At 41.5% G+C, this 18,472-nt stretch overlaps 1 protein-coding gene across 4 annotated transcripts in view; it reads left to right on the top strand.

Annotated features, from left to right (window-relative positions):
- The first annotated feature begins 1,248 nt into the window (after positions 1–1,248).
- Positions 1,249–18,472, top strand: part of ylpm1 (YLP motif containing 1) — a 142,815-nt gene continuing 125,591 nt past the window's right edge. For 3 of the 4 annotated variants that reach the window (XM_043697112.2, XM_043697113.2, XM_087989654.1), the window contains exon 1: positions 1,251–1,887. In XM_043697112.2, the coding sequence (XP_043553047.2) occupies positions 1,441–1,887 (447 nt within the window). In that variant the 5' untranslated portion in view covers positions 1,251–1,440. Of the gene's footprint in view, positions 1,888–18,472 lie in introns of all 4 variants that reach the window. The other variant, XR_015757843.1, reaches the window with a different exon arrangement.

Raw genomic sequence — 18,472 nt, forward strand, 5'->3', positions numbered from 1 at the left:
TCATGATTTTATAAACCTCTATAAGGTCACCCCTCTGCCTCTGATACTCCAGGGAAAACAGCCGCAGCCTATTCAGCCTCTCCCTACAGCTCAAACTCTCCAATCCTGACACCATCCTTGTAAATCTTTTCTGAACCATTTCAAGTTTCACAACATCTTTCCTAGAGCAGGGAAACCAGAATTGAATACAGTAGTACAAAGGTGGTCCAGCCAATGTACACTGATAAATACTTATTAAATGTTAAGAGGGTTTCTGCCTCTACCATCCTAACAGGCAGTGAGTTCCAGATTCTCATCATCATTGAAGTGAAAATGTTTTTCCTCACATCTTTTAAATCTATTTTCCCTGGGTATTCAGCCCTCAGAGAGAAAAGTTTATTTTTATCTACTCTATCTATGTTGCTTAGTTTAGTTGTCTGATAGCTGGTTTGCGGTACAATGATGCCAACAGAGTAGGTTCAATTCTTGAACTGGCTTTGGTTATCATGAAGGACTCTCCTTCTCTACCTCTCCCCTCACCCAAAGTTTAGTGATCCTCAGGTTAAGCCACCACCAGTTATCTCTATTCTCTAATTTACGGTCCAATAGAATTATGGTGACTTTTTAATTTGTATGCTTCACAATTTTATACATGCCAATAATGTCCCTTTTCAAACTCCTTTGCTTTAGAGAAAAGAACCCCCAGTTTACCCCAAACAAAAACAGAAATCGCTGGACAAACTCAGCAGTATCTGTGGAGAGAAAGCAGAGTTAAAATTTCAGGTCAAATGACTCCTCTTCAGAATCTAGTTTGCACCATCTCGCTTCATAACTGAAGGTCTGCAGCTTTGGTGACATCCTGAAGACATCTGAGTTCTGAGGAAGGGTCACTTGACCCTAAACGTAAACTCTGATGTCTTTTCACAGATGCTGCCAGAGTTGCTAAGCTTTTCCAAACATTTCTGGGTTTCTTCTTGAAAACATCTGTCAGGATATTATTACATAACTCTGGCTTGGTGGATTTGAACCTGGATCGCCGGGATAGGGACGCTACGAATGTACCACAAGAGAGCACAGCCCTTGCTGCAGCTTGTGCCTGTAACAAAGATGGCGCTCCCAACCTTTCAAATAGTCTTCTTGAAAATCTCATTGACCATGCCGTCGTAAAGCAGATCAGAAATGCATTGTGCCTGGCGTTTGCGACTGCAGCTGACGCACGTTGCGTGGGCGAGGGAGCGTGACGCGATGACGTAGACCACCAGTGTTTTCCCTGGTTCTTCGTGTAATGGCGCCGGTCATCGAAGAATGTAGGAGAGACTGAAATATTGATCGCGTGTCGTGGATATTTCGGCTCCGATTCGACAGGGTAGCCTGTCAGGATTTTAATAATACCCATCATATTTTGCTCCCATCAAGTTATTTTCGCCGGTTGAAGTTGTTTGAAGATAGACCTCAGACCCGATGTATCCGTCATGGGGTCGGTATGGTGGGGGAGGGGCACACCTTCCGTATTATGGCGGAGCCGCTCAGCCTCCACTACCACCAGGGCCCCGTGTGCCGGCTCCGGGCATGGTGGTTGGCGTTGGCTCCACCCTGAGCCCTACCACCGTACCCCCGCCCGTCTCCGGGGCCGGTTTAGCGTCCAACTTCCAGACCCTCCGGCAACAGCACCTTCAGCAGATGCAGCAGCTGCAACAAATGCACCAGCAGCAGTTACAGTCGGTGCTGCAGCATCCTGCCCATCAAAACCTTCCACCTCCGTCCATACCGCCACCACCATTGCCGCCTCATCTACAGCAACCTCCACCACCTCAAAATCTCTGGGACACCAGCAATACCCAAAACCAACTAACTCAGACTAACCAACCCACTCAACAACATCCAGATTTCTCCTCCGTGGCTTTACAGGTGAGATGAAGGAAAAGGAAACGACAAAACCATTTCAGACATGTTGCTACTTAAAAGGCTTTAAAATATATGCTCTATCAAATATTTAGAAATGTAGAGATCAGCCAGTGTCTAAAATTGCAAATAAAGCAACTGCGAATGCTGGAGATCTGATACAAAAGCAAATTGCTGGAGAGAGTCAGTAGGTCTGGCATCGTCTGTGCAGATAAAGCAGGGTTAATCTTTCAAGTACAGTGATTTCTTCAGAACTGATAGCTAGGAAACAAAATATAGTTTACTAGATGTCAGACTGCACCTTTAATATATATGAAAGTGAAGTACTGTAGATACATCAAATCTGTTAATGTTTTCACTCAGATCTGACATCTACTTTATTTTCTGTTCGAAATTTGGATAGGTGGTTGTAGAGTAGAGAGAACCAAGATTATATTGCACTGTTGGCTTGTGATCTCTCTTGAGCCCTTCAAACAAGTCTTGAGAAAGGTTGTGACAGTCTGATGTAGAACTTAAAGGGAAAATTACCTGATCAGTTAGAAGGCCAAATTTGTATTTACCTGTTGGATGTTAAATATAGTATAGATATCCACGGATTAGGTGGAGTATAAAGTTCTATGCCCTGTTAGGTCATAGTGACAGAAAATGCACAAGTGGAATCAGTTTTCAGATTGATTTCCCATTTCCCTCTTTGTTTCCCCTCCATCAGTTTCACCTGATGGGAGAATATGTTGGTGACCTATCAGATTTTTTTTGTTCTTAAGGCAGTTGATTTGGGAGTTTTATGTAACAGTGAATCAGACAGCTAGCCTTTCCATGTTTTTAGAGAGAGTCTAGTTTCTGATGCTGCTTGAAGATGTCTTTATTGAGAATGGGAATTCTTTTCTGTTCTAATCATGAATTGGATTTTTCCTGAGTCATCAAATTTGTTGTTAGAAAGTTTGTGATTTTAAAAAGATGAGTGAAAATGCTGGATAACCTTAGAAAAAAGTGTAGGAGTTGAAACAACAGAATATTCCTTGAGAATTTGTTTTTAAAGACTTGAACCTTTTCATTTCAGGGTGTTGGTAAGGAACAATTTTTAGAATCTCTTATTTGTGGCAGGATTAAGTAATGCATTTTTGGTGTGCAGTAACAGTGGGTGACAGTTATCCATTGTCAGTGAAGATGATATATTAAGCCTGACATTGTTTGAAATGTAAATCACCAAAGTTGACAGTACCAAGTCAATGCTGCAGGTTTTTATTCCTAATTTTTAAAAAAGTGTTCATTTCTCTAACTAAAGCTGAAGATTTTTTTGTCATCTATAGAAAATAATTACTACGCCTTTTTGTGAATCTTTGTAAAAAAGCTTATTGCTGACTTGTATTGGATCTAGTATGTAATTCCTGTATCGGTAGCCTGGCAATGCTGTGTATATTTGGGTGAAATTGTGCAATGAGTCTATCTGTTGTACGTCTCGGCTGAAGAAATGTTCTTTTTGTTGGTGTCATCCACTGGTTGAAATTGGCAAGTCTATGTCCATAATTAACATAGAAAAAGAGTAGGAGTAGGCCATTTCGCCCTTACAGTCTATTTTGTCGTTCAGTATGATCATGGATAATCATCTAACTCTGTAGCCTATTTCAGATTCCGGCCAGTTAAATGTTTTGACCTCAACTACTTTTTGGGGAAGAGAATTCACATTGATAGATACTACAAAATATTCAAGATGAAGTTTAAAATAATCACCAAGTTTCACTCAGCGTACTTTGCTAGCTTATATTGGCTCGTGGCATCAGATTTAAAACCACTATTTATGTTTCTCATTGATTTGATTTGACTCATCTCTGCTTTTGTAATGACCAGAACTACGCTACAACATCCTGCAGCTCCTGACCAGCAAACTTTGTTCCACTGACTCTCATGCCTTCCATTTACTCCCACCATTGGCAGCTGTGCTTTGACTGGTATAGGTCCATGCTCTTGAAATTAATTGAATTGAATTTATTGTCACATGTGCCGAGGCACAGTGAAAAGCTTTGTCTTGCGAGCAATACAGGCAGATCACATAGTTAAATAACATAGATAAGTAAATAATAGGTAAACAGCAGTAAAAACCAAAACACAGGTACAGGCAAATGCGAAACGTTTGAGAGTCCATTATCAGAAGAGCTTCAAACCTGTGAGTTTAGATAAAACATAGTTATTAGTAAGTTTTTAAAGTATGCTATTAAGTTTAGAGTGTAGGACGATTGTAGTAAATAGGGAACGTAGATCTGCACGCAGGAGCTTGCAAGGAGTTGACCATATCTGGTGCCATCTTGCATCCATAAATCCCCTCCACCCTTCTTTCTCAAAGTCCCCCATAAAACCACTCAAGCTTTTTAATCATCCCTCCTAATATATTTTGTTTCAATCTGAAAGAGATGCTGTTGCAGTTTACTTAACTTTGAGTGATTATCTTTCAATGATGCAAACAATTTAGGTAAAATGATTCTTGAAAGATGGAATAAACTCTAGTGCTCACCAATTACTTTGCTCGGCTCTGCATTCTTAGTTGTTAGTGTTTATGTTCACACCATCCTGAATAATTCTCAAGGAAGAAGGAAATACTTGGGCGGCACGGTGGCACAGTGGTTAGCACTGCTGCCTCACAGCGCCAGAGACCTGGGTTCAATTCCCGCCTCAGGCGACTGACTGTGTGGAGTTTGCACGTTCTTCCCGTGTCTGCGTGGATTTCCTTCGGGTGCTCCGGTTTCCTCCCACAGTCCAAAGATGTGCAGGTCAGGTGAATTGGCCATGCTAAATTGCCCGTAGTGTTAGGTAGGGGGTAAAAGTAAGGGTATGGGCGGGTGGTTACGCTTCGGCGGGTCGGTGTGGACTTGTTGGGCCGAAGGGCCTGTTTCCACACTGTAATGTAATGTAATCTAATCTAATATAATCTAATCTTATTACATTTATACCTCTCAGATCGCAGAACGTCAACCTATGAAATGGCTTTAAGTTAATTTCCTGAATCTTGTTGAATAATAGGTGGAGTTTCAAGGCTCCTTAATTCTATTGAACTTCTTAACTTTTCTCTGCATTTTTTATTTCACAAGTATTAGAAATATTGTAACTGTCACTGACAATTGTTACAGGCAGAGTGGAAAACTTCTTCATAACGTACTCAAAGGCATCTTTTTCACTTTCTTTTCTCTATGCTGTCATTGTACTATGTTTTGTTGCTGGTCTGAAAAATGTGGCACAAGGTGCTTTGTTTTATAATACTTCTTGATGACTGGGCAGGAATACATATTGAGTTACAGTGCTGCCCCAAAGAGCTTCATTATTTGTTTTACTATTTCTGATTTACCGTGAACAATATGTCAGCAATACGGCAGCTTGTTTTCAACATGAAATAACAGTGATATAGTCCATCTCTGACCAATGAGCTGTTGAAGTGTACAGTTAAGTACCTGGCATAGTGTTGTTTGTCATAAAAGCTGACTTGGATGTATTGTATACTTTGCTTGGCATGGGATCCCCTCTAGGCTTAGCTCTTGTTAGCATCTTTCTTGATGACAATGAGAAGAGCATCTTTGACCACCAACCTCCTACACTTTTCATCTTTCCAATATAACAAATTTGCAATAATTCAGTCCACAGCAGCATCAAAGAAGGTGTTTATACAGCTTAATAAACTTTGTTCCATTTCAGTGGTAAATTTGAGTGCAATCAAGTGAGCTTTCCTTCCTTGAAGTATTCATTGCAATGTCTGGAAATTGTTTCTTAACTATTATCTACTGAAAGCCTATGTTCACCAGTCAATATACAAATTGAGATTTCTACAGTTTCACGAGACAAGATAAATTTTATTGGCAACTTCTTGAATAGGATCTTAGCCATCTGCTGACCTTGTAAGCTTGATACTGGGACAGAGCATATCAAAACTATCCTGTGAGATTACAATACCCTGATCAAATCAATACTAGGAGAAAGTGAGGACTGCAGATGCTAGAGATCAGAGTCAAAAAGTGAGGTGCAAGAAAAGCACAGCTGGTCAGGCAGCATCCAAGGAGCAGTAAAGAGCTTATGCTCAAAACAGTGAATCTCCTGCTCCATGGGAGCTGCCTGACCGGCTGTGCTTTTCTAGCACCACACTTTTTGACTCGGATCAATACTAGTAAATTGCAATTAGCAGTTACAATATTTATAATGCTTGTGAAAAAATTTTGGGGATAGGACCCAAGTCCACCACTTTTGGTCCTGAGTGGTGCCCAGTTTACCTCATTATCCTAGAAGAGGAAGGTGTTCCAAATTTTGAGCAAGCCAAGCAAACTGTCTCAATACTGCTACAGTACAGTAATTCAGTGAGTGGTTTTCTCCACTGACAGGATGCCGCCATCAAGCCAAAATGACTTTTTGCCTACCACACAAATAAATAATGTGATATGAATTTGAGTACTAAAGTGATGCTAGGCTAAGTAGGCTGTGTCCCCCAATGACTGACGGACCAAATCAAATAATGTTTATTTTTGACTGTTTGCAACTGGCAGCATGCTGCTCGTGTTCAACCTATAATTGCAAACCTCAAGAAAGTGTAACCATTAGATATTATTTTATTATTGGAAGTAATTTATTAAATAATCCAGACTATGCTGAGAAATAATACCAGAAACCAATTTTATATCATGAGTCAAGCTCATAGTTGATCCATTTGTGTGTGCTAAAAACTTTACACATAATTATTCTGGGCTGCGTTTTATGAAGGAATTTGTACATTGTGGCTTTTTAAAAAAAAGAATCGAGGGAGCAAAGCCCTGCTGAACCCTGTACCAATGTCCGAATCAATTAGTGTCTGGTCAGAGAATTAAGATTGACAGTTAACTGTTCTTGCTGCATTCTCATGCTAATGATGGCCTAATTAATCAGCTCCATCTTGTTCTGTATTAAATGGTGTGTTTCTTTTCAAGTTTGCACCTTGTGTCCAAGTTGTTATGACTGTTAAAAGCTTTAACTTCTAGGCTCTTTTTAGCTATCTTTCAGCTCGATTCTGAATGAGTTGCAGTCCTTGAAAAATAGAAATTAAGAAGCATCCTGGGACATTCCATCCTTGGATATGATGAAAAAGTAGAGTGAGGTTGAAGAATGGATGTGCGGTAGAAGTCTATTTGTGCAAGTTATGAGCATCTTTGCTGATAAACTGATGCACAGTTAAAAAGATTCACTTGGTTAATTGGGCTGAGGTTGTGTCCTGCTAGATTGTCTCGAAGAAAAACACAGCTAAGCTGGTTGATAAAATTGAAGCATGAAAGTGTGGTTTTGGTTTTGCCACTGAGGTGATTTGATTCATTGAGATCTGAATTTTGGTTCTTAGATGACAATTTTGAGATTGATGTTGGCTTACATTGAATAAATTCATAGAATTGAAGTACAAAAATGCTATTTGTCTGATCAGCGAAGCTGATTCATTGAGACTGAATTAGTGCATGTAAATAACAAACACAAGATCACCAACAGTAAAGATGCATGGCATATCTTGTCCACTTTATAGAAAATTAACTATTTTAAAACATTAATTTGTTTCATTTCAAATGCTGTTAAATTAGGAAGAACTTTGCTTAATCCCCTTTACAGATTATATTTCTACATAATCTTATTATCTTTGAAAAGCAGTAACGTGAAAATATTAAACAAAACGAAAACCTCAAAGGACTATGGATGATGGAAATCTGAAATAAAATCAGAAGTTGCTGGAAAACTCAGTGGGTCTGCTAGCATCTGGGGAGAGAAAGCAGAGTTAATGTTTTGAGTCCAGTGATAATTCAAAACCTTTCCGTTCTGAAGAAGTGTCACTGGACCCCAACTTGTTAACTCTGCTACCTTCCATAGATGCTACTAAACGCATTGTAGGCCATAATATCACTGTGATTGAGGAAATAGTGGTAAAGATCAGATTGGCCTAGCTATTCCTTCCTTTGAAACCGTAAAACAAAATTTAGGCTGGCAGCATCTGTGAAGAAATTCAAAGTTAATATTTCAGGTCCTGTGACCCTTCCCCCAGAACTGGACCTGAAATGTTAACTTTGAGTTCTTTTCACAGATGCTGTCAGACCTGCTGAGCTTTTCCAGCAGCTTCTGTTTTTGTTGTTGGTTACCTCGGTTGGCTGGATGGCTAATTTGCATTGCATAGTGATGCCTTCAGCGTGGGTTCAATTTCTGTACTGCTGAGGTCACCATGAAGGACCCGTCTTGTCAGCCTGATGTGAGGTGACCCTCTGGTTAAACTCTACACTAGATATCTCTCTTTAATGAGAAAACAGCCCTAAGGTCATAGAATCATACTACAGAAGATGCCCTTTGGCCCACCAAGTCTATATCAACAAAATAAAATCTAAATCTACTCTAGTCTGACTTTACAACACTTGGCCCATTGCCTTGAATGTTAAGACATTCCAAATGCTCATTCAAATTATTTTTGTAGATTATAAACTCCCCCTTCAATGACCCTCCCAGATTGTGCATTTCAGGTTCCCAACACTCTGTGGATGAAAATAAGTTCCTCAGATCCCCTTTAAACTTCTTGCCTTATGCCTAAAATTATGCCACCTTGTTGTTATTGACCCTTTAACTAAGGGGAACAGCTGTTTTCTATGCATTCTGTCCATGCCCCTCCTAATCTTAAATACCTCAATCCTGTTTCCCCCCCCCCCCCAAGCCTTCTCTGCTCTAAAGAAAGCAAACCATCTTAGCTAGCCTGTCTTCATAACAAAACTGCCCCAATCCAGGCAACAACCTGGTGAACCTCCTCTGCACTCCCTCCTGTGCATCATATCCTTTCTATCATGCAGTGACTACAACTATACACTTGTACTCATGCTCCACCTGTGACCAAAGCAAAGTTTTGTATCGCTCCAGCGTAACTTGCTTGTTTTATGCTACAACTGATAAAGTATCCCATATGCCTTTTTAACTATCCTGGTAATATGTCCTGCCTCCTGCAGGTATCTGTGGAAAAGCAACTCAACATCCCTCTGAGCTTCCTTGTGCCTTACCATTCTTTGAATATACCCTTGTCTTGTTGCTTCCAAAATGCATCTCCTCACACTTAAGTGGTTAAATTCCATTTGTGACCAAACTGCCCATCTAATTAATCAGCCTATATCCTCCTGTAACCTAAAACATTCTTCCTGACTGTCAATAGTCCAGCCAATCATCTTGTCATATGCAAACTTAGTTTTACTTTTCATCACACCCCCCTCCCCCAACCCTGCCATTCACTGTCCCTGTCCAAATTTTGCCTCTCCGAGTGGAAATTCATTCTCTTCTTCGGAACTATCTTCAGTAGTTAACTAACTACTGACGAGAGATTCACTGGTCTGCAATTCTGTAGTTTATCTTTACCACCTTTCTTAAAAAGTGTGGATGCATTAGTTATCCTCAAGTTCTCTGGCATCTCCCCCTTGGCAATTAAATTTGGGTCAGAAGCCCTGTAAGTTTCTCCCCAGTCTCGCACAGCAACTCACCTGGACACCAAAACCTCCAATAACTGTTCACTCGTGATGTCAAACTGCTCAATAACCTACAGTCCGTAGTACCAAATTCTGGACCTACATCCTCTCCGCTGTGAAGACATGCAAAATACTTGTTTAACACCCTACCAATGTTTGCCGACTCCATGCACAGTTGCTTCTCGGTTTCTAATGAACCATTCTCTTTCTCTGCTTATCATCTTCCTATTGATGTACTTACACAATGACATTTTTTTAGTTCCACCAAGCAACTTATGAGAGCGACTAAAAGGAATATTTTAAATTTCACTTGTGGGATGTGGCCAGCATTTATTACCCATCCTAGTTGCCCTTAAGAAGGTTGTGGTACACTGCCTGCTTGAATTGTATTGTAGGTACACCTACAATGATCCAGAATTCCACAATTTTGACTCAGCAACAGTATATTTCCAAGTCAGGATGGTGAGTCACAGCTTTTCCAGTCTTATATCTCAAACCCTTCATTCCTGGCAACTTTCTGGTAAATATTTTCTGAATCCTCTCCAGTTTCATAATATCCTTCCTCATCTTGCAATTGGTTGAGTTTGACAAGTAAAGCATGGAATATAAGAACAAACAAGTTATGCTAAACTCCACATCAGTTCAAGCCTAGGCCTTCCACCCCACACTCGGATTTCAAAACCTTATGAAATGTGCATTAGGAATTTGAGAATTTGATCAAGGTGAAAGACTTCACAGTTCCTTGGAGATATGAGATAAACTAGAGTTTGTCTTGCTTACAACAGAGAAGATAAAGAAGAGATTCAAGGCAATCATCTTCAACTGCTTCATAAATAATTTTCCCTCCATCATAAGGTCAGAACTGATTTTTGCTGATGATTGCACAATGTTCAACACCATTCATGACTGCTCAGACGCTGAAGCAGTTTATGTTCAATTGCAGCAAGATTTGGAAAACGTTCAGCTTTGGATTGGTAGTATTACGTCCTTTCCTGAGGTTTCACATATGAGATGCAATTCACACACACCAACTACTGCAGACCATTAACGTTTATTAAAGCTTGTACAAGCTAGGTGACCCCCTTTGGCCTTCTTCACACGCAAGTGAAGTTGGATCAAAGTGAGTCCCTGAACAAAGAAAACACATCTCCTTTACACAGGCCAATTGACCACATACTTACAGATACTCTTGCCACTCCCCACAGTCACACACCACTCAAGACAACCTCCAGTTAGTCACAGTCACAAGTTATCCCAGGTACAGTGGGAGGATGAGATCATCCTCTGAGATAATGCTAATGCCCTAATGCAGGGGAGGCATTATGCAGATGATTTTCTGACTCTGTGATTCCCCAAGATAATGCAGGTGCGACATACCTCTGGCTAGAAAGCATTTTTGAATGGAAGTGATTGAACAATAGTTTAACTTGACAATAGCAAGGAGGCGTACTGTCAAATGACTGTCTAATTGGGTGTAGGTGATTCACATTCTTGCCTGACTGTCGTCCCCACCCAAAGATAGTGCAGTTCAATCCTTTAGTATTTCATTAATGTCCAGAGAGATATATTCCCATTTATCTTTTAGCATTACAATAGTGGCAAGTAACATTCATGACACACAAATGCCAGGCCATGACCATTACCAGTAAGAAGCAATATGACTACTACCATTTGGCATTTAATGTTGTTGCCTTCACAACATCTCCTACTATCAACATCCTCTGAATTACCATTGGCCAGAAACTTAATTGGATTTACAGTGGCTATAGAAAAGAAGGTCAGAAGCTAGGAATACTGCAGTGAGCAACTCACCTGATTCTCTACAGCCTGTATAAGGCACAAGTGAGGAATGTGATGGAATACTCCATGCTTACCGAGATGAGTACAACTGCAAAAAGACTCCAGAAGATTTTTTAAAAATAATTTGCAGGATGAGGGCATCACTGGCCATCTGTATTTGCCTACAGAAAGTGGTATTAGCTGCTGCCTTGAACCACTGCAGTCCACCTGCTGTGTGTTGACCCACAATGCTGCTAGAAATGGCATTCCAGGACTTTGACCCAACGACAGTGAAGGAATTGCAATATATTTTCAAGTCAGAATGGTGAGTTGCTTGGAGGGGGAGCTCGCAGGAGATGGTATTCCCAAGTATCTGCTGCCCTTGTCTTTGGAGATGGAAGTGGTTTTGGGTTTGGAAGGTGCTTAATGAGAATCTTTGTTGAATTTCTGCATAACATCTTGTACACACTGCTGCATCTGAGCATCAGTAGGGAGGGAGTAGATAATTGTGTTGAGGTGCCATTCAAACAGGTCATGTATGATGTCAGGCTTCCTGAGTGGTGTTGGAGCTGCGTCCATTCAGGCAAGCGGAGAATATTCCATCACACTCCTGGCTTGTGCCTTGTAGATGGTGGACAGGCTTTGGGGAATTAGGCAGTGAGTTACATGTCATACTATTACCATCATTGTCTATAATACTCATAACATTACAGTCCATCCAATCTTGCCTTACTTCCTCTATCTTGGTTCATTTTACTGAAGTATGCTGTGTCCCTGTTGTAGTCTTACCCAGTATCCCTCTCGCTGTGGAACTAGTTTAAATTCCACGCAACAGTGCTGGCAAACCCACATACCTTCAGGAATGGTGACTTTATTCTGTTCTGATCTTTGTGTCTGCTGAACTTATCCTCCGTTGACAGCATTTCCTGCTGTAATGTGAGAAGAGGATATAGGTAAGATCACTTGTCCATGCTAACCAGATATCCTAAATTAATCTAGTCTCATTTGCCAGCATGTGGCCCATTTCCCTCTGAACACTTCCTATTCATATTCCCATCCAGATGCCTTTTAAATGTTGTAAGTGTGTTAGCCTCCATCACTTCCTCTGGGAGCTCATTTCATACACCCACCAACTTCTCCATTAAAAAGTTGCCCCTTGGGTACCTTTTAACTCTTTAGCCTCTCACCCTAAACCTATGCCCTCTAGTTTTGGACTCCCCAACCCCTAAAAAGAGACCACACTATTTAACCTATTCATGCCCCTCATGATTTTATAAACTTCTATAAGGTCATCCCTCAACCTTCCAAATCACGCAACACCAGATTGCACTGTCCTTCATCAGGTGGTTGTGGAGTGCACAATTGTAAGACACAGAATTTATAGCAAAAGTTTACAGTGTGATGTAACTGAAATTATACATTGAAAAATACCTTGATTGTTTAAGTCTCTCATCTGTTAGAATGACCATGATTGTTTCACTTCTTTTATATGTAAATCACAAAACTTTTTTTAAAAGTTATATTCTCAGGTTAACTGTAACAATTGGTGTCAGCGCAGATAAGATGTTGAAGGTGTTAGCCCCCTGTGTTCCCTGTCTGTGCTATGATGTTTAGACTGATTCCAATCTAAAAGGTGAGATAACAGAGTCTTACATGGATTCATGCAGTTTTTGAGCAAAGTAAAATGCAACTCTGCAAGTACAAATTCACCCCACAAACGTATATGTGTATGTGTGAATGTGGGTTTTTGTGTGTGTGTCTGGGTTGGGGGTTTGTGAGTGGCTGTGAGAGAGAGTGCATGTGTGCGTGCGTGTGTGAGTGTAAAGTGGTCTAAGTCTGTGAGAGGGTGCAAGTGAGAGCGTGGGAGTGTGTGTGTCTGTAGGAGTGTGTGTATGTACCTGGGTTGGGGTGTTGTGAGTGTCTGTGAGAGAGAGTGTATATGTGTGTGTGTAAAGTGTCTAAGTCTGTGAGACGGGTGCATGTGAGAGTGTAGGAGTGTGTATCGGTGTCTGTGTGCATGTCTGTATATAGGAGTGTGCGCGAGTGCGCACGCGCGCATGTAGGAGTGTCTGTCTGTGTGTGTGTGTGTATACTGCAATGGCGGTCACCTGTAGTGTGACATGAACCCAAGGTCCCGGTTGAGGCCCTCCCTATGGGTACCGAACTTAGCAATCAGTCTTTGCTCGGCCACTTTTCGCTGCTGCCTGTCCCGAAGTCTGCCTTGGAGGATGGTCATCCGAAGGTCCGAGGTCGAATGTCCTGGACCGCTGAAGTGTCCATCAACTTGGACATTCGACTTTGGACCTTCAGGTGACCATCCTCCAAGGCGGACTTCGGGACAGGCAGCAGCGAAAAGTGGCCGAGCAAAGGCTGATAGCTAAGTTCGGTTCCCATAGGGAGGGCCTTAACCGGGACCTTGGGTTCATGTCACACTACAAGTGACCACTATTGCTCTATACATGTACACGGACACGCACACAGACATGTGCACACACTCCCGCACTCACACTTGCACCTTCTCACAGACTTACACACTTTACACTCTCTCACACACACTCATAACCCCCCACCCCAGAGACACACGCGCACACACACACACTCCTGCGGACACACACACTCCTGCGGACACACACACTCCTGCGGACACACACACTCCTGCGGACACACACACTCCTGCGGACACACACACTCCTGCGGACACACACACTCCTGCGGACACACACACTCCTGCGGACACACACACTCCTGCGGACACACACACTCCTGCGGACACACACACTCCTGCGGACACACACACTCCCGCATACTCACTTGCACCCTCTCACAGACTTAGATCTCTTTACCACTTTCATTCTCACACACATATGTACTCTCTCTTGCAGACACTCACAAACCCTGACCCTAGACACACACACACACACACACACAAAATTGTAGGGTGAATTAGTACTTGCAGAGTTACATTGTACTTTGCTCAAAAACTGCATGAATCCATGTAAGACTCTGTTAACTCACTTTTTCAATGAGAATCAGTCTAAACATTATGGCACAGACAGGGAATACAGGGGGCTAACACTTTCAGCATCTCAACATCTTATCTGCGCTGACACCATTGTTACAGTTAACCTGGGAATGTAACGTGTAAAAAATGTTTTGTGATTTACATATAAAAGAAGTGAAACTATCATGGTCATTCTAACAGATGAGAGACTTACCAAACAATCAAGGTATTTTTCAATGTATAATTTCAGTTACATCACACTGAAAACTTATGCTATACATTCTGTGTCTTACAATTATGCACTCCACAACCACCTGATGAAGGTAGTCATGATTTGGAGATGCCGGTGTTGGACTGGGGTGTACAAAGTTAAAAATCATACAACACCAAATTATAGTCCAGCAGGTTTAATTGGAAGCATGAGCTTTCAGAGCGCCGCTCCTTTATCAGGCAATCATTTGATGAAGGAGCAGCGCTCCAAAAGCCAGTGCTTCCAATTAAACCTGTTGGACTATAACCTGGTGTTGTGTGATTTGTAACTTTGTACACCCTAATCCAACACCGACATCTTCAAATGATGACCCCCTCAACCTGGAATACTCCAGGGAAAATATCCCCAGCCTGTTCAGCCTCTCGCTACACCTCAAACTCTCCAACCCTGGCAGCACCTTTGTATATCTTTTCTGAACCCTTTCAAATTTACCTCAATTACTGAAATATTTGTATCGTTGATAGTCACAAGTGAGGTGCCGGAAGACTGGAGGTTGGCAAATGTGGTGCCACTGTTTAAGAAGGGCGGTAAAGACAAGCCAGGGAACTATAGACCAGTGAGCTGACCTCGGTGGTGGGCAAGTTGTTGGAGGGAATCTTGAGGCAAGGACTGATTCGGGATAGTCAACATGGCTTTGTGCATGGGAAATCATGTCTCACAAACTTGTTTGAGTTTTTTGAAGAAGTAGCAAAGAGGATTGATGAGGGCAGAGCAGTAGATGTGATCTATATGGACTTCAATAAGGTGTTCAGCAAGGTTCCCCATGGGAGACTGATTAGCATGGTTAGATCTCATGGAATACAGGGAGAATTAGCCATTTGGATACAGAACTGGCTCAAAGGTAGAAGACGGAGGGTGGTGGTGGAAGGTTGTTTTTCAGACTGGAGGCCTGTGACCAGTGGAGTGCCACAAGGATGGGTGCTGGGTCCTCTACTTTTTGTCATTTACATAAATGATTTGGATGCGAGCATAAGAGGTACAGTTAGTAAGTTTGCAATGACACCAAAATTGGAGGTGTAGTGGACAGCGAAGAGGGTTACCTCAGATTAGAACAGGATCTGGACCAAATAGGCTAAGAAATGGCAGGTGGAGTTTAATTCAGATAAATGCGAGGTGCTGTATTTCGGGAAAGCAAATCTTAGCAGTACTTACACACTTTATGGTAAGGTTCTAGGGAGTGTTGTTGAACAAAGAGACCTTGGAGCGCAGGTTCATAGCTCCTTGAAAATGGAGTCGGAGATAGATAGAGAAGTGAAGAAGGCGTTTGGTATCCTTTTCTTTATTGGTCAGAGTATTGAGTACAGGAGTTAGGAGGTCATATTGTGGCTGTATAGGACATTGGTTAGTCCACTGTTGGAATATTGCGTGCAATTCTCGTCTCCTTCCTATCTGAAGGATGTTGTGAAACTTGAAAGTGTTCAGAAAAGATTTACAAGAATGTTGCCAGAGTTGGAGGATTTGAGCTATAGGGAAAGGCTGAACAGGCTGGGGCTGTTTTCCCTGGAGCGTCGGAGGCTGAGGGGTGCCCTTATAGAGGTTGACAAAATTATGAGGGGCGTGGATAGGGTAAATAGGCAAAGTCTTTTCCCTGGGGTCGGGGAATCCAGAACTAGAGGGCATATGTTGAGGGTGAGAGGGGAAAGATATAAAAGAGACCTAAGGGGCAACATTTTCACACAGAGGGTGGTACATGTATGGAATGAGCTGCCAGAGGAAGTGGTGGAGGCTGGTACAATTGCAACATTTAAAAGGCATTTGGATGGGTATATGAATAGGAAGGGTTTGGAGGGATATGGGCCGGGTGCTGGCAGGTGGGACTAGATTGGGTTGGGATATCTGGTCGGCATGGATTGGTTGAATCTCATAATTTTGTCAACCTCTATAAGGTCACCCCTCAGCCTCCGACGCTCCAGGGAAAAGAGCCCCAGACTGTTCAGCCTCTCCCTATAGCTCAAATCCTCCAACCCTGGCAACATTCTTGTAAATCTTTTCTGAACCCTTTCAAGTTTCACAACATCCTTCAGATAGGAAGGAGACGAGAATTGCACGCAATATTCCAACAGTGGCCTAACCGATGTCCTGGACAGCTGCAATATGACCTCCCGACTGTACATGCTGTACATCCCAACTGTTTTCATGCTGTACATCTCTATGACTATAAATTTCACAAATCCTTCCTGTAGCAGGGAGAACAGAATTGCACACAGTATTCCAAGAGTGACCTAACCAATGTCCTGTACAGCTGCAATATGACCTCCAACCTCTGTACTCAATGCACTGACCAATAAAGGAAAGCTTACCAAATGCCTTCTTCAGGATATAGGCCAGACCGAGTAAATAGGGTAGGTTTCCTTCCCTAAAGGACGTTTGTGAACCAGATGGATTTCCTGACAATTGAAATAGATGGTCATCATTAGACTCTTTCTTCTAGATTTTGTTTTCCCATATTTTAACATCTGCCATGGTGGGATTTGTACTCAGGTCCTCAGAACATAACCTGGTCTCTGGATTAACAGTCTAGGGATAATACCACCAGGCAGTCGTCTCCCCTAAACTATTGCACCAATTCAAGGCTTTTAGGGTAAGGCAGTAAATGCTGGCTCAACCTCTTTTGGCCACATGACATGATTTTTCCTTTAAATTGTTGAATTCCATTGTAAGCTGTGCGTGGTAGTTTTCTCTCTGTAATCTTATTGCTATTTGTATGCTAAGAAATAAGAGACAACCATTTGTAAGGATATGTTTATTGTATGTTTCATTAGCTAATTGTACTTCATTACTTATTCACTTTCAGTACTTATTTCTAATATATGGCATATAAATTATTCAGGTCAAAAAATGCATCTTCAATTTCTCAACTTTATTGATCTGAGGACTGTAATATGCTGTCAGTCAACCAAGTTATCCTTGTTTCTTTAATACGAACTGAGATTTCTTGTGAATAGGAAAACTCAGCTAATAGAATGGAAGGGTCAATAGAATTATGGATATGAAATTGGCTGAAAAGCAGGCAACAGACAGCAATTTTGAAAGGTTGCTGCTCAGGCTGGAGGAACCTCGAATATCCGAACGAAATAGGTGAGCACTATTTCATTCGGATAATTGATTATTCAGATAATCGATATAACCTTAAACAAGGGGAGCTATACTGATCTAATGCTGTGCTCGACTGGAGAGTTTGTTTAAGTCTATAATTTTGATGAGTCTGCTATTTAACCAAACTAATCTTTGCATTCTGGAAATTGCAGGTTAAACTGAGAATGACTAAACCCTTACCATCACATAAATATATGAAATCCCAGCATTAAACAAGGTCCCGAACAGCTTCTACAATCACAAGAGCATTTGTCGGTTTCCGTGAACTCAGTGTTGCAATAGAAAGACAGAAGTACCACCTCGCACATGCGTTTACTTTCTCTGCCATTCTTTTCATGAATGGCCCGGTAAAGTGATGGGTATAAAGCACTGACTTTTGAAAAGAGCTGTGTAACTAATCCTTACGTAAAAAAACAAATCCAGTCGTTGTTGCTTGAGGTGCTTGTGTTCCTTTGTTTTTGCCCAGCATTTTCACATATTCTTCAGTACAGGTAATCTGAATTTACTTACCTCTTTGATGTAACGTTTTACGGCACCTTGAGATCTTATTCGGATCATCCAAAATTCGGATAATTGATATTTGGATGTGTGGTTCCTTTCAATTGGTGTTGCACTAAAGACAACTGTTTCTCTTGATGTCTTTTCATTGTCCTGGACTTGGTTGTGCAGGGCAAAATTTCAAAATTTGCGGATGATGCAAAACTTAAAATGTTGTTAATTGTGACGAAGGTGGTGATCAACATTGTGGGAACTTAAGACTGTTTGGTGGATTGAGTCCTACTAAAACCCTTCAAGGTTTTGAACAATTACCAAAAATCTGCTCAATTTTCTTCAATCTAAAGACAACAATCTCAATATCTCTAGTTTCACCACCTCCAAGGTTTCATAGTCCTCTGGTACCAGTCTAGAAAATCTCCTCCGCAATTTGTCTGAGGTTTTAAAATCCTTCTTAAACTGGCATGTCCAGAA

The sequence above is a fragment of the Chiloscyllium plagiosum genome, unplaced genomic scaffold (genome assembly GCF_037043375.1).
Source record: "Chiloscyllium plagiosum isolate Xiang-an unplaced genomic scaffold, Cpla_swu_hap1 HiC_scaffold_8, whole genome shotgun sequence".
NCBI classification, from domain to species: Eukaryota; Metazoa; Chordata; class Chondrichthyes; order Orectolobiformes; family Hemiscylliidae; genus Chiloscyllium; species Chiloscyllium plagiosum.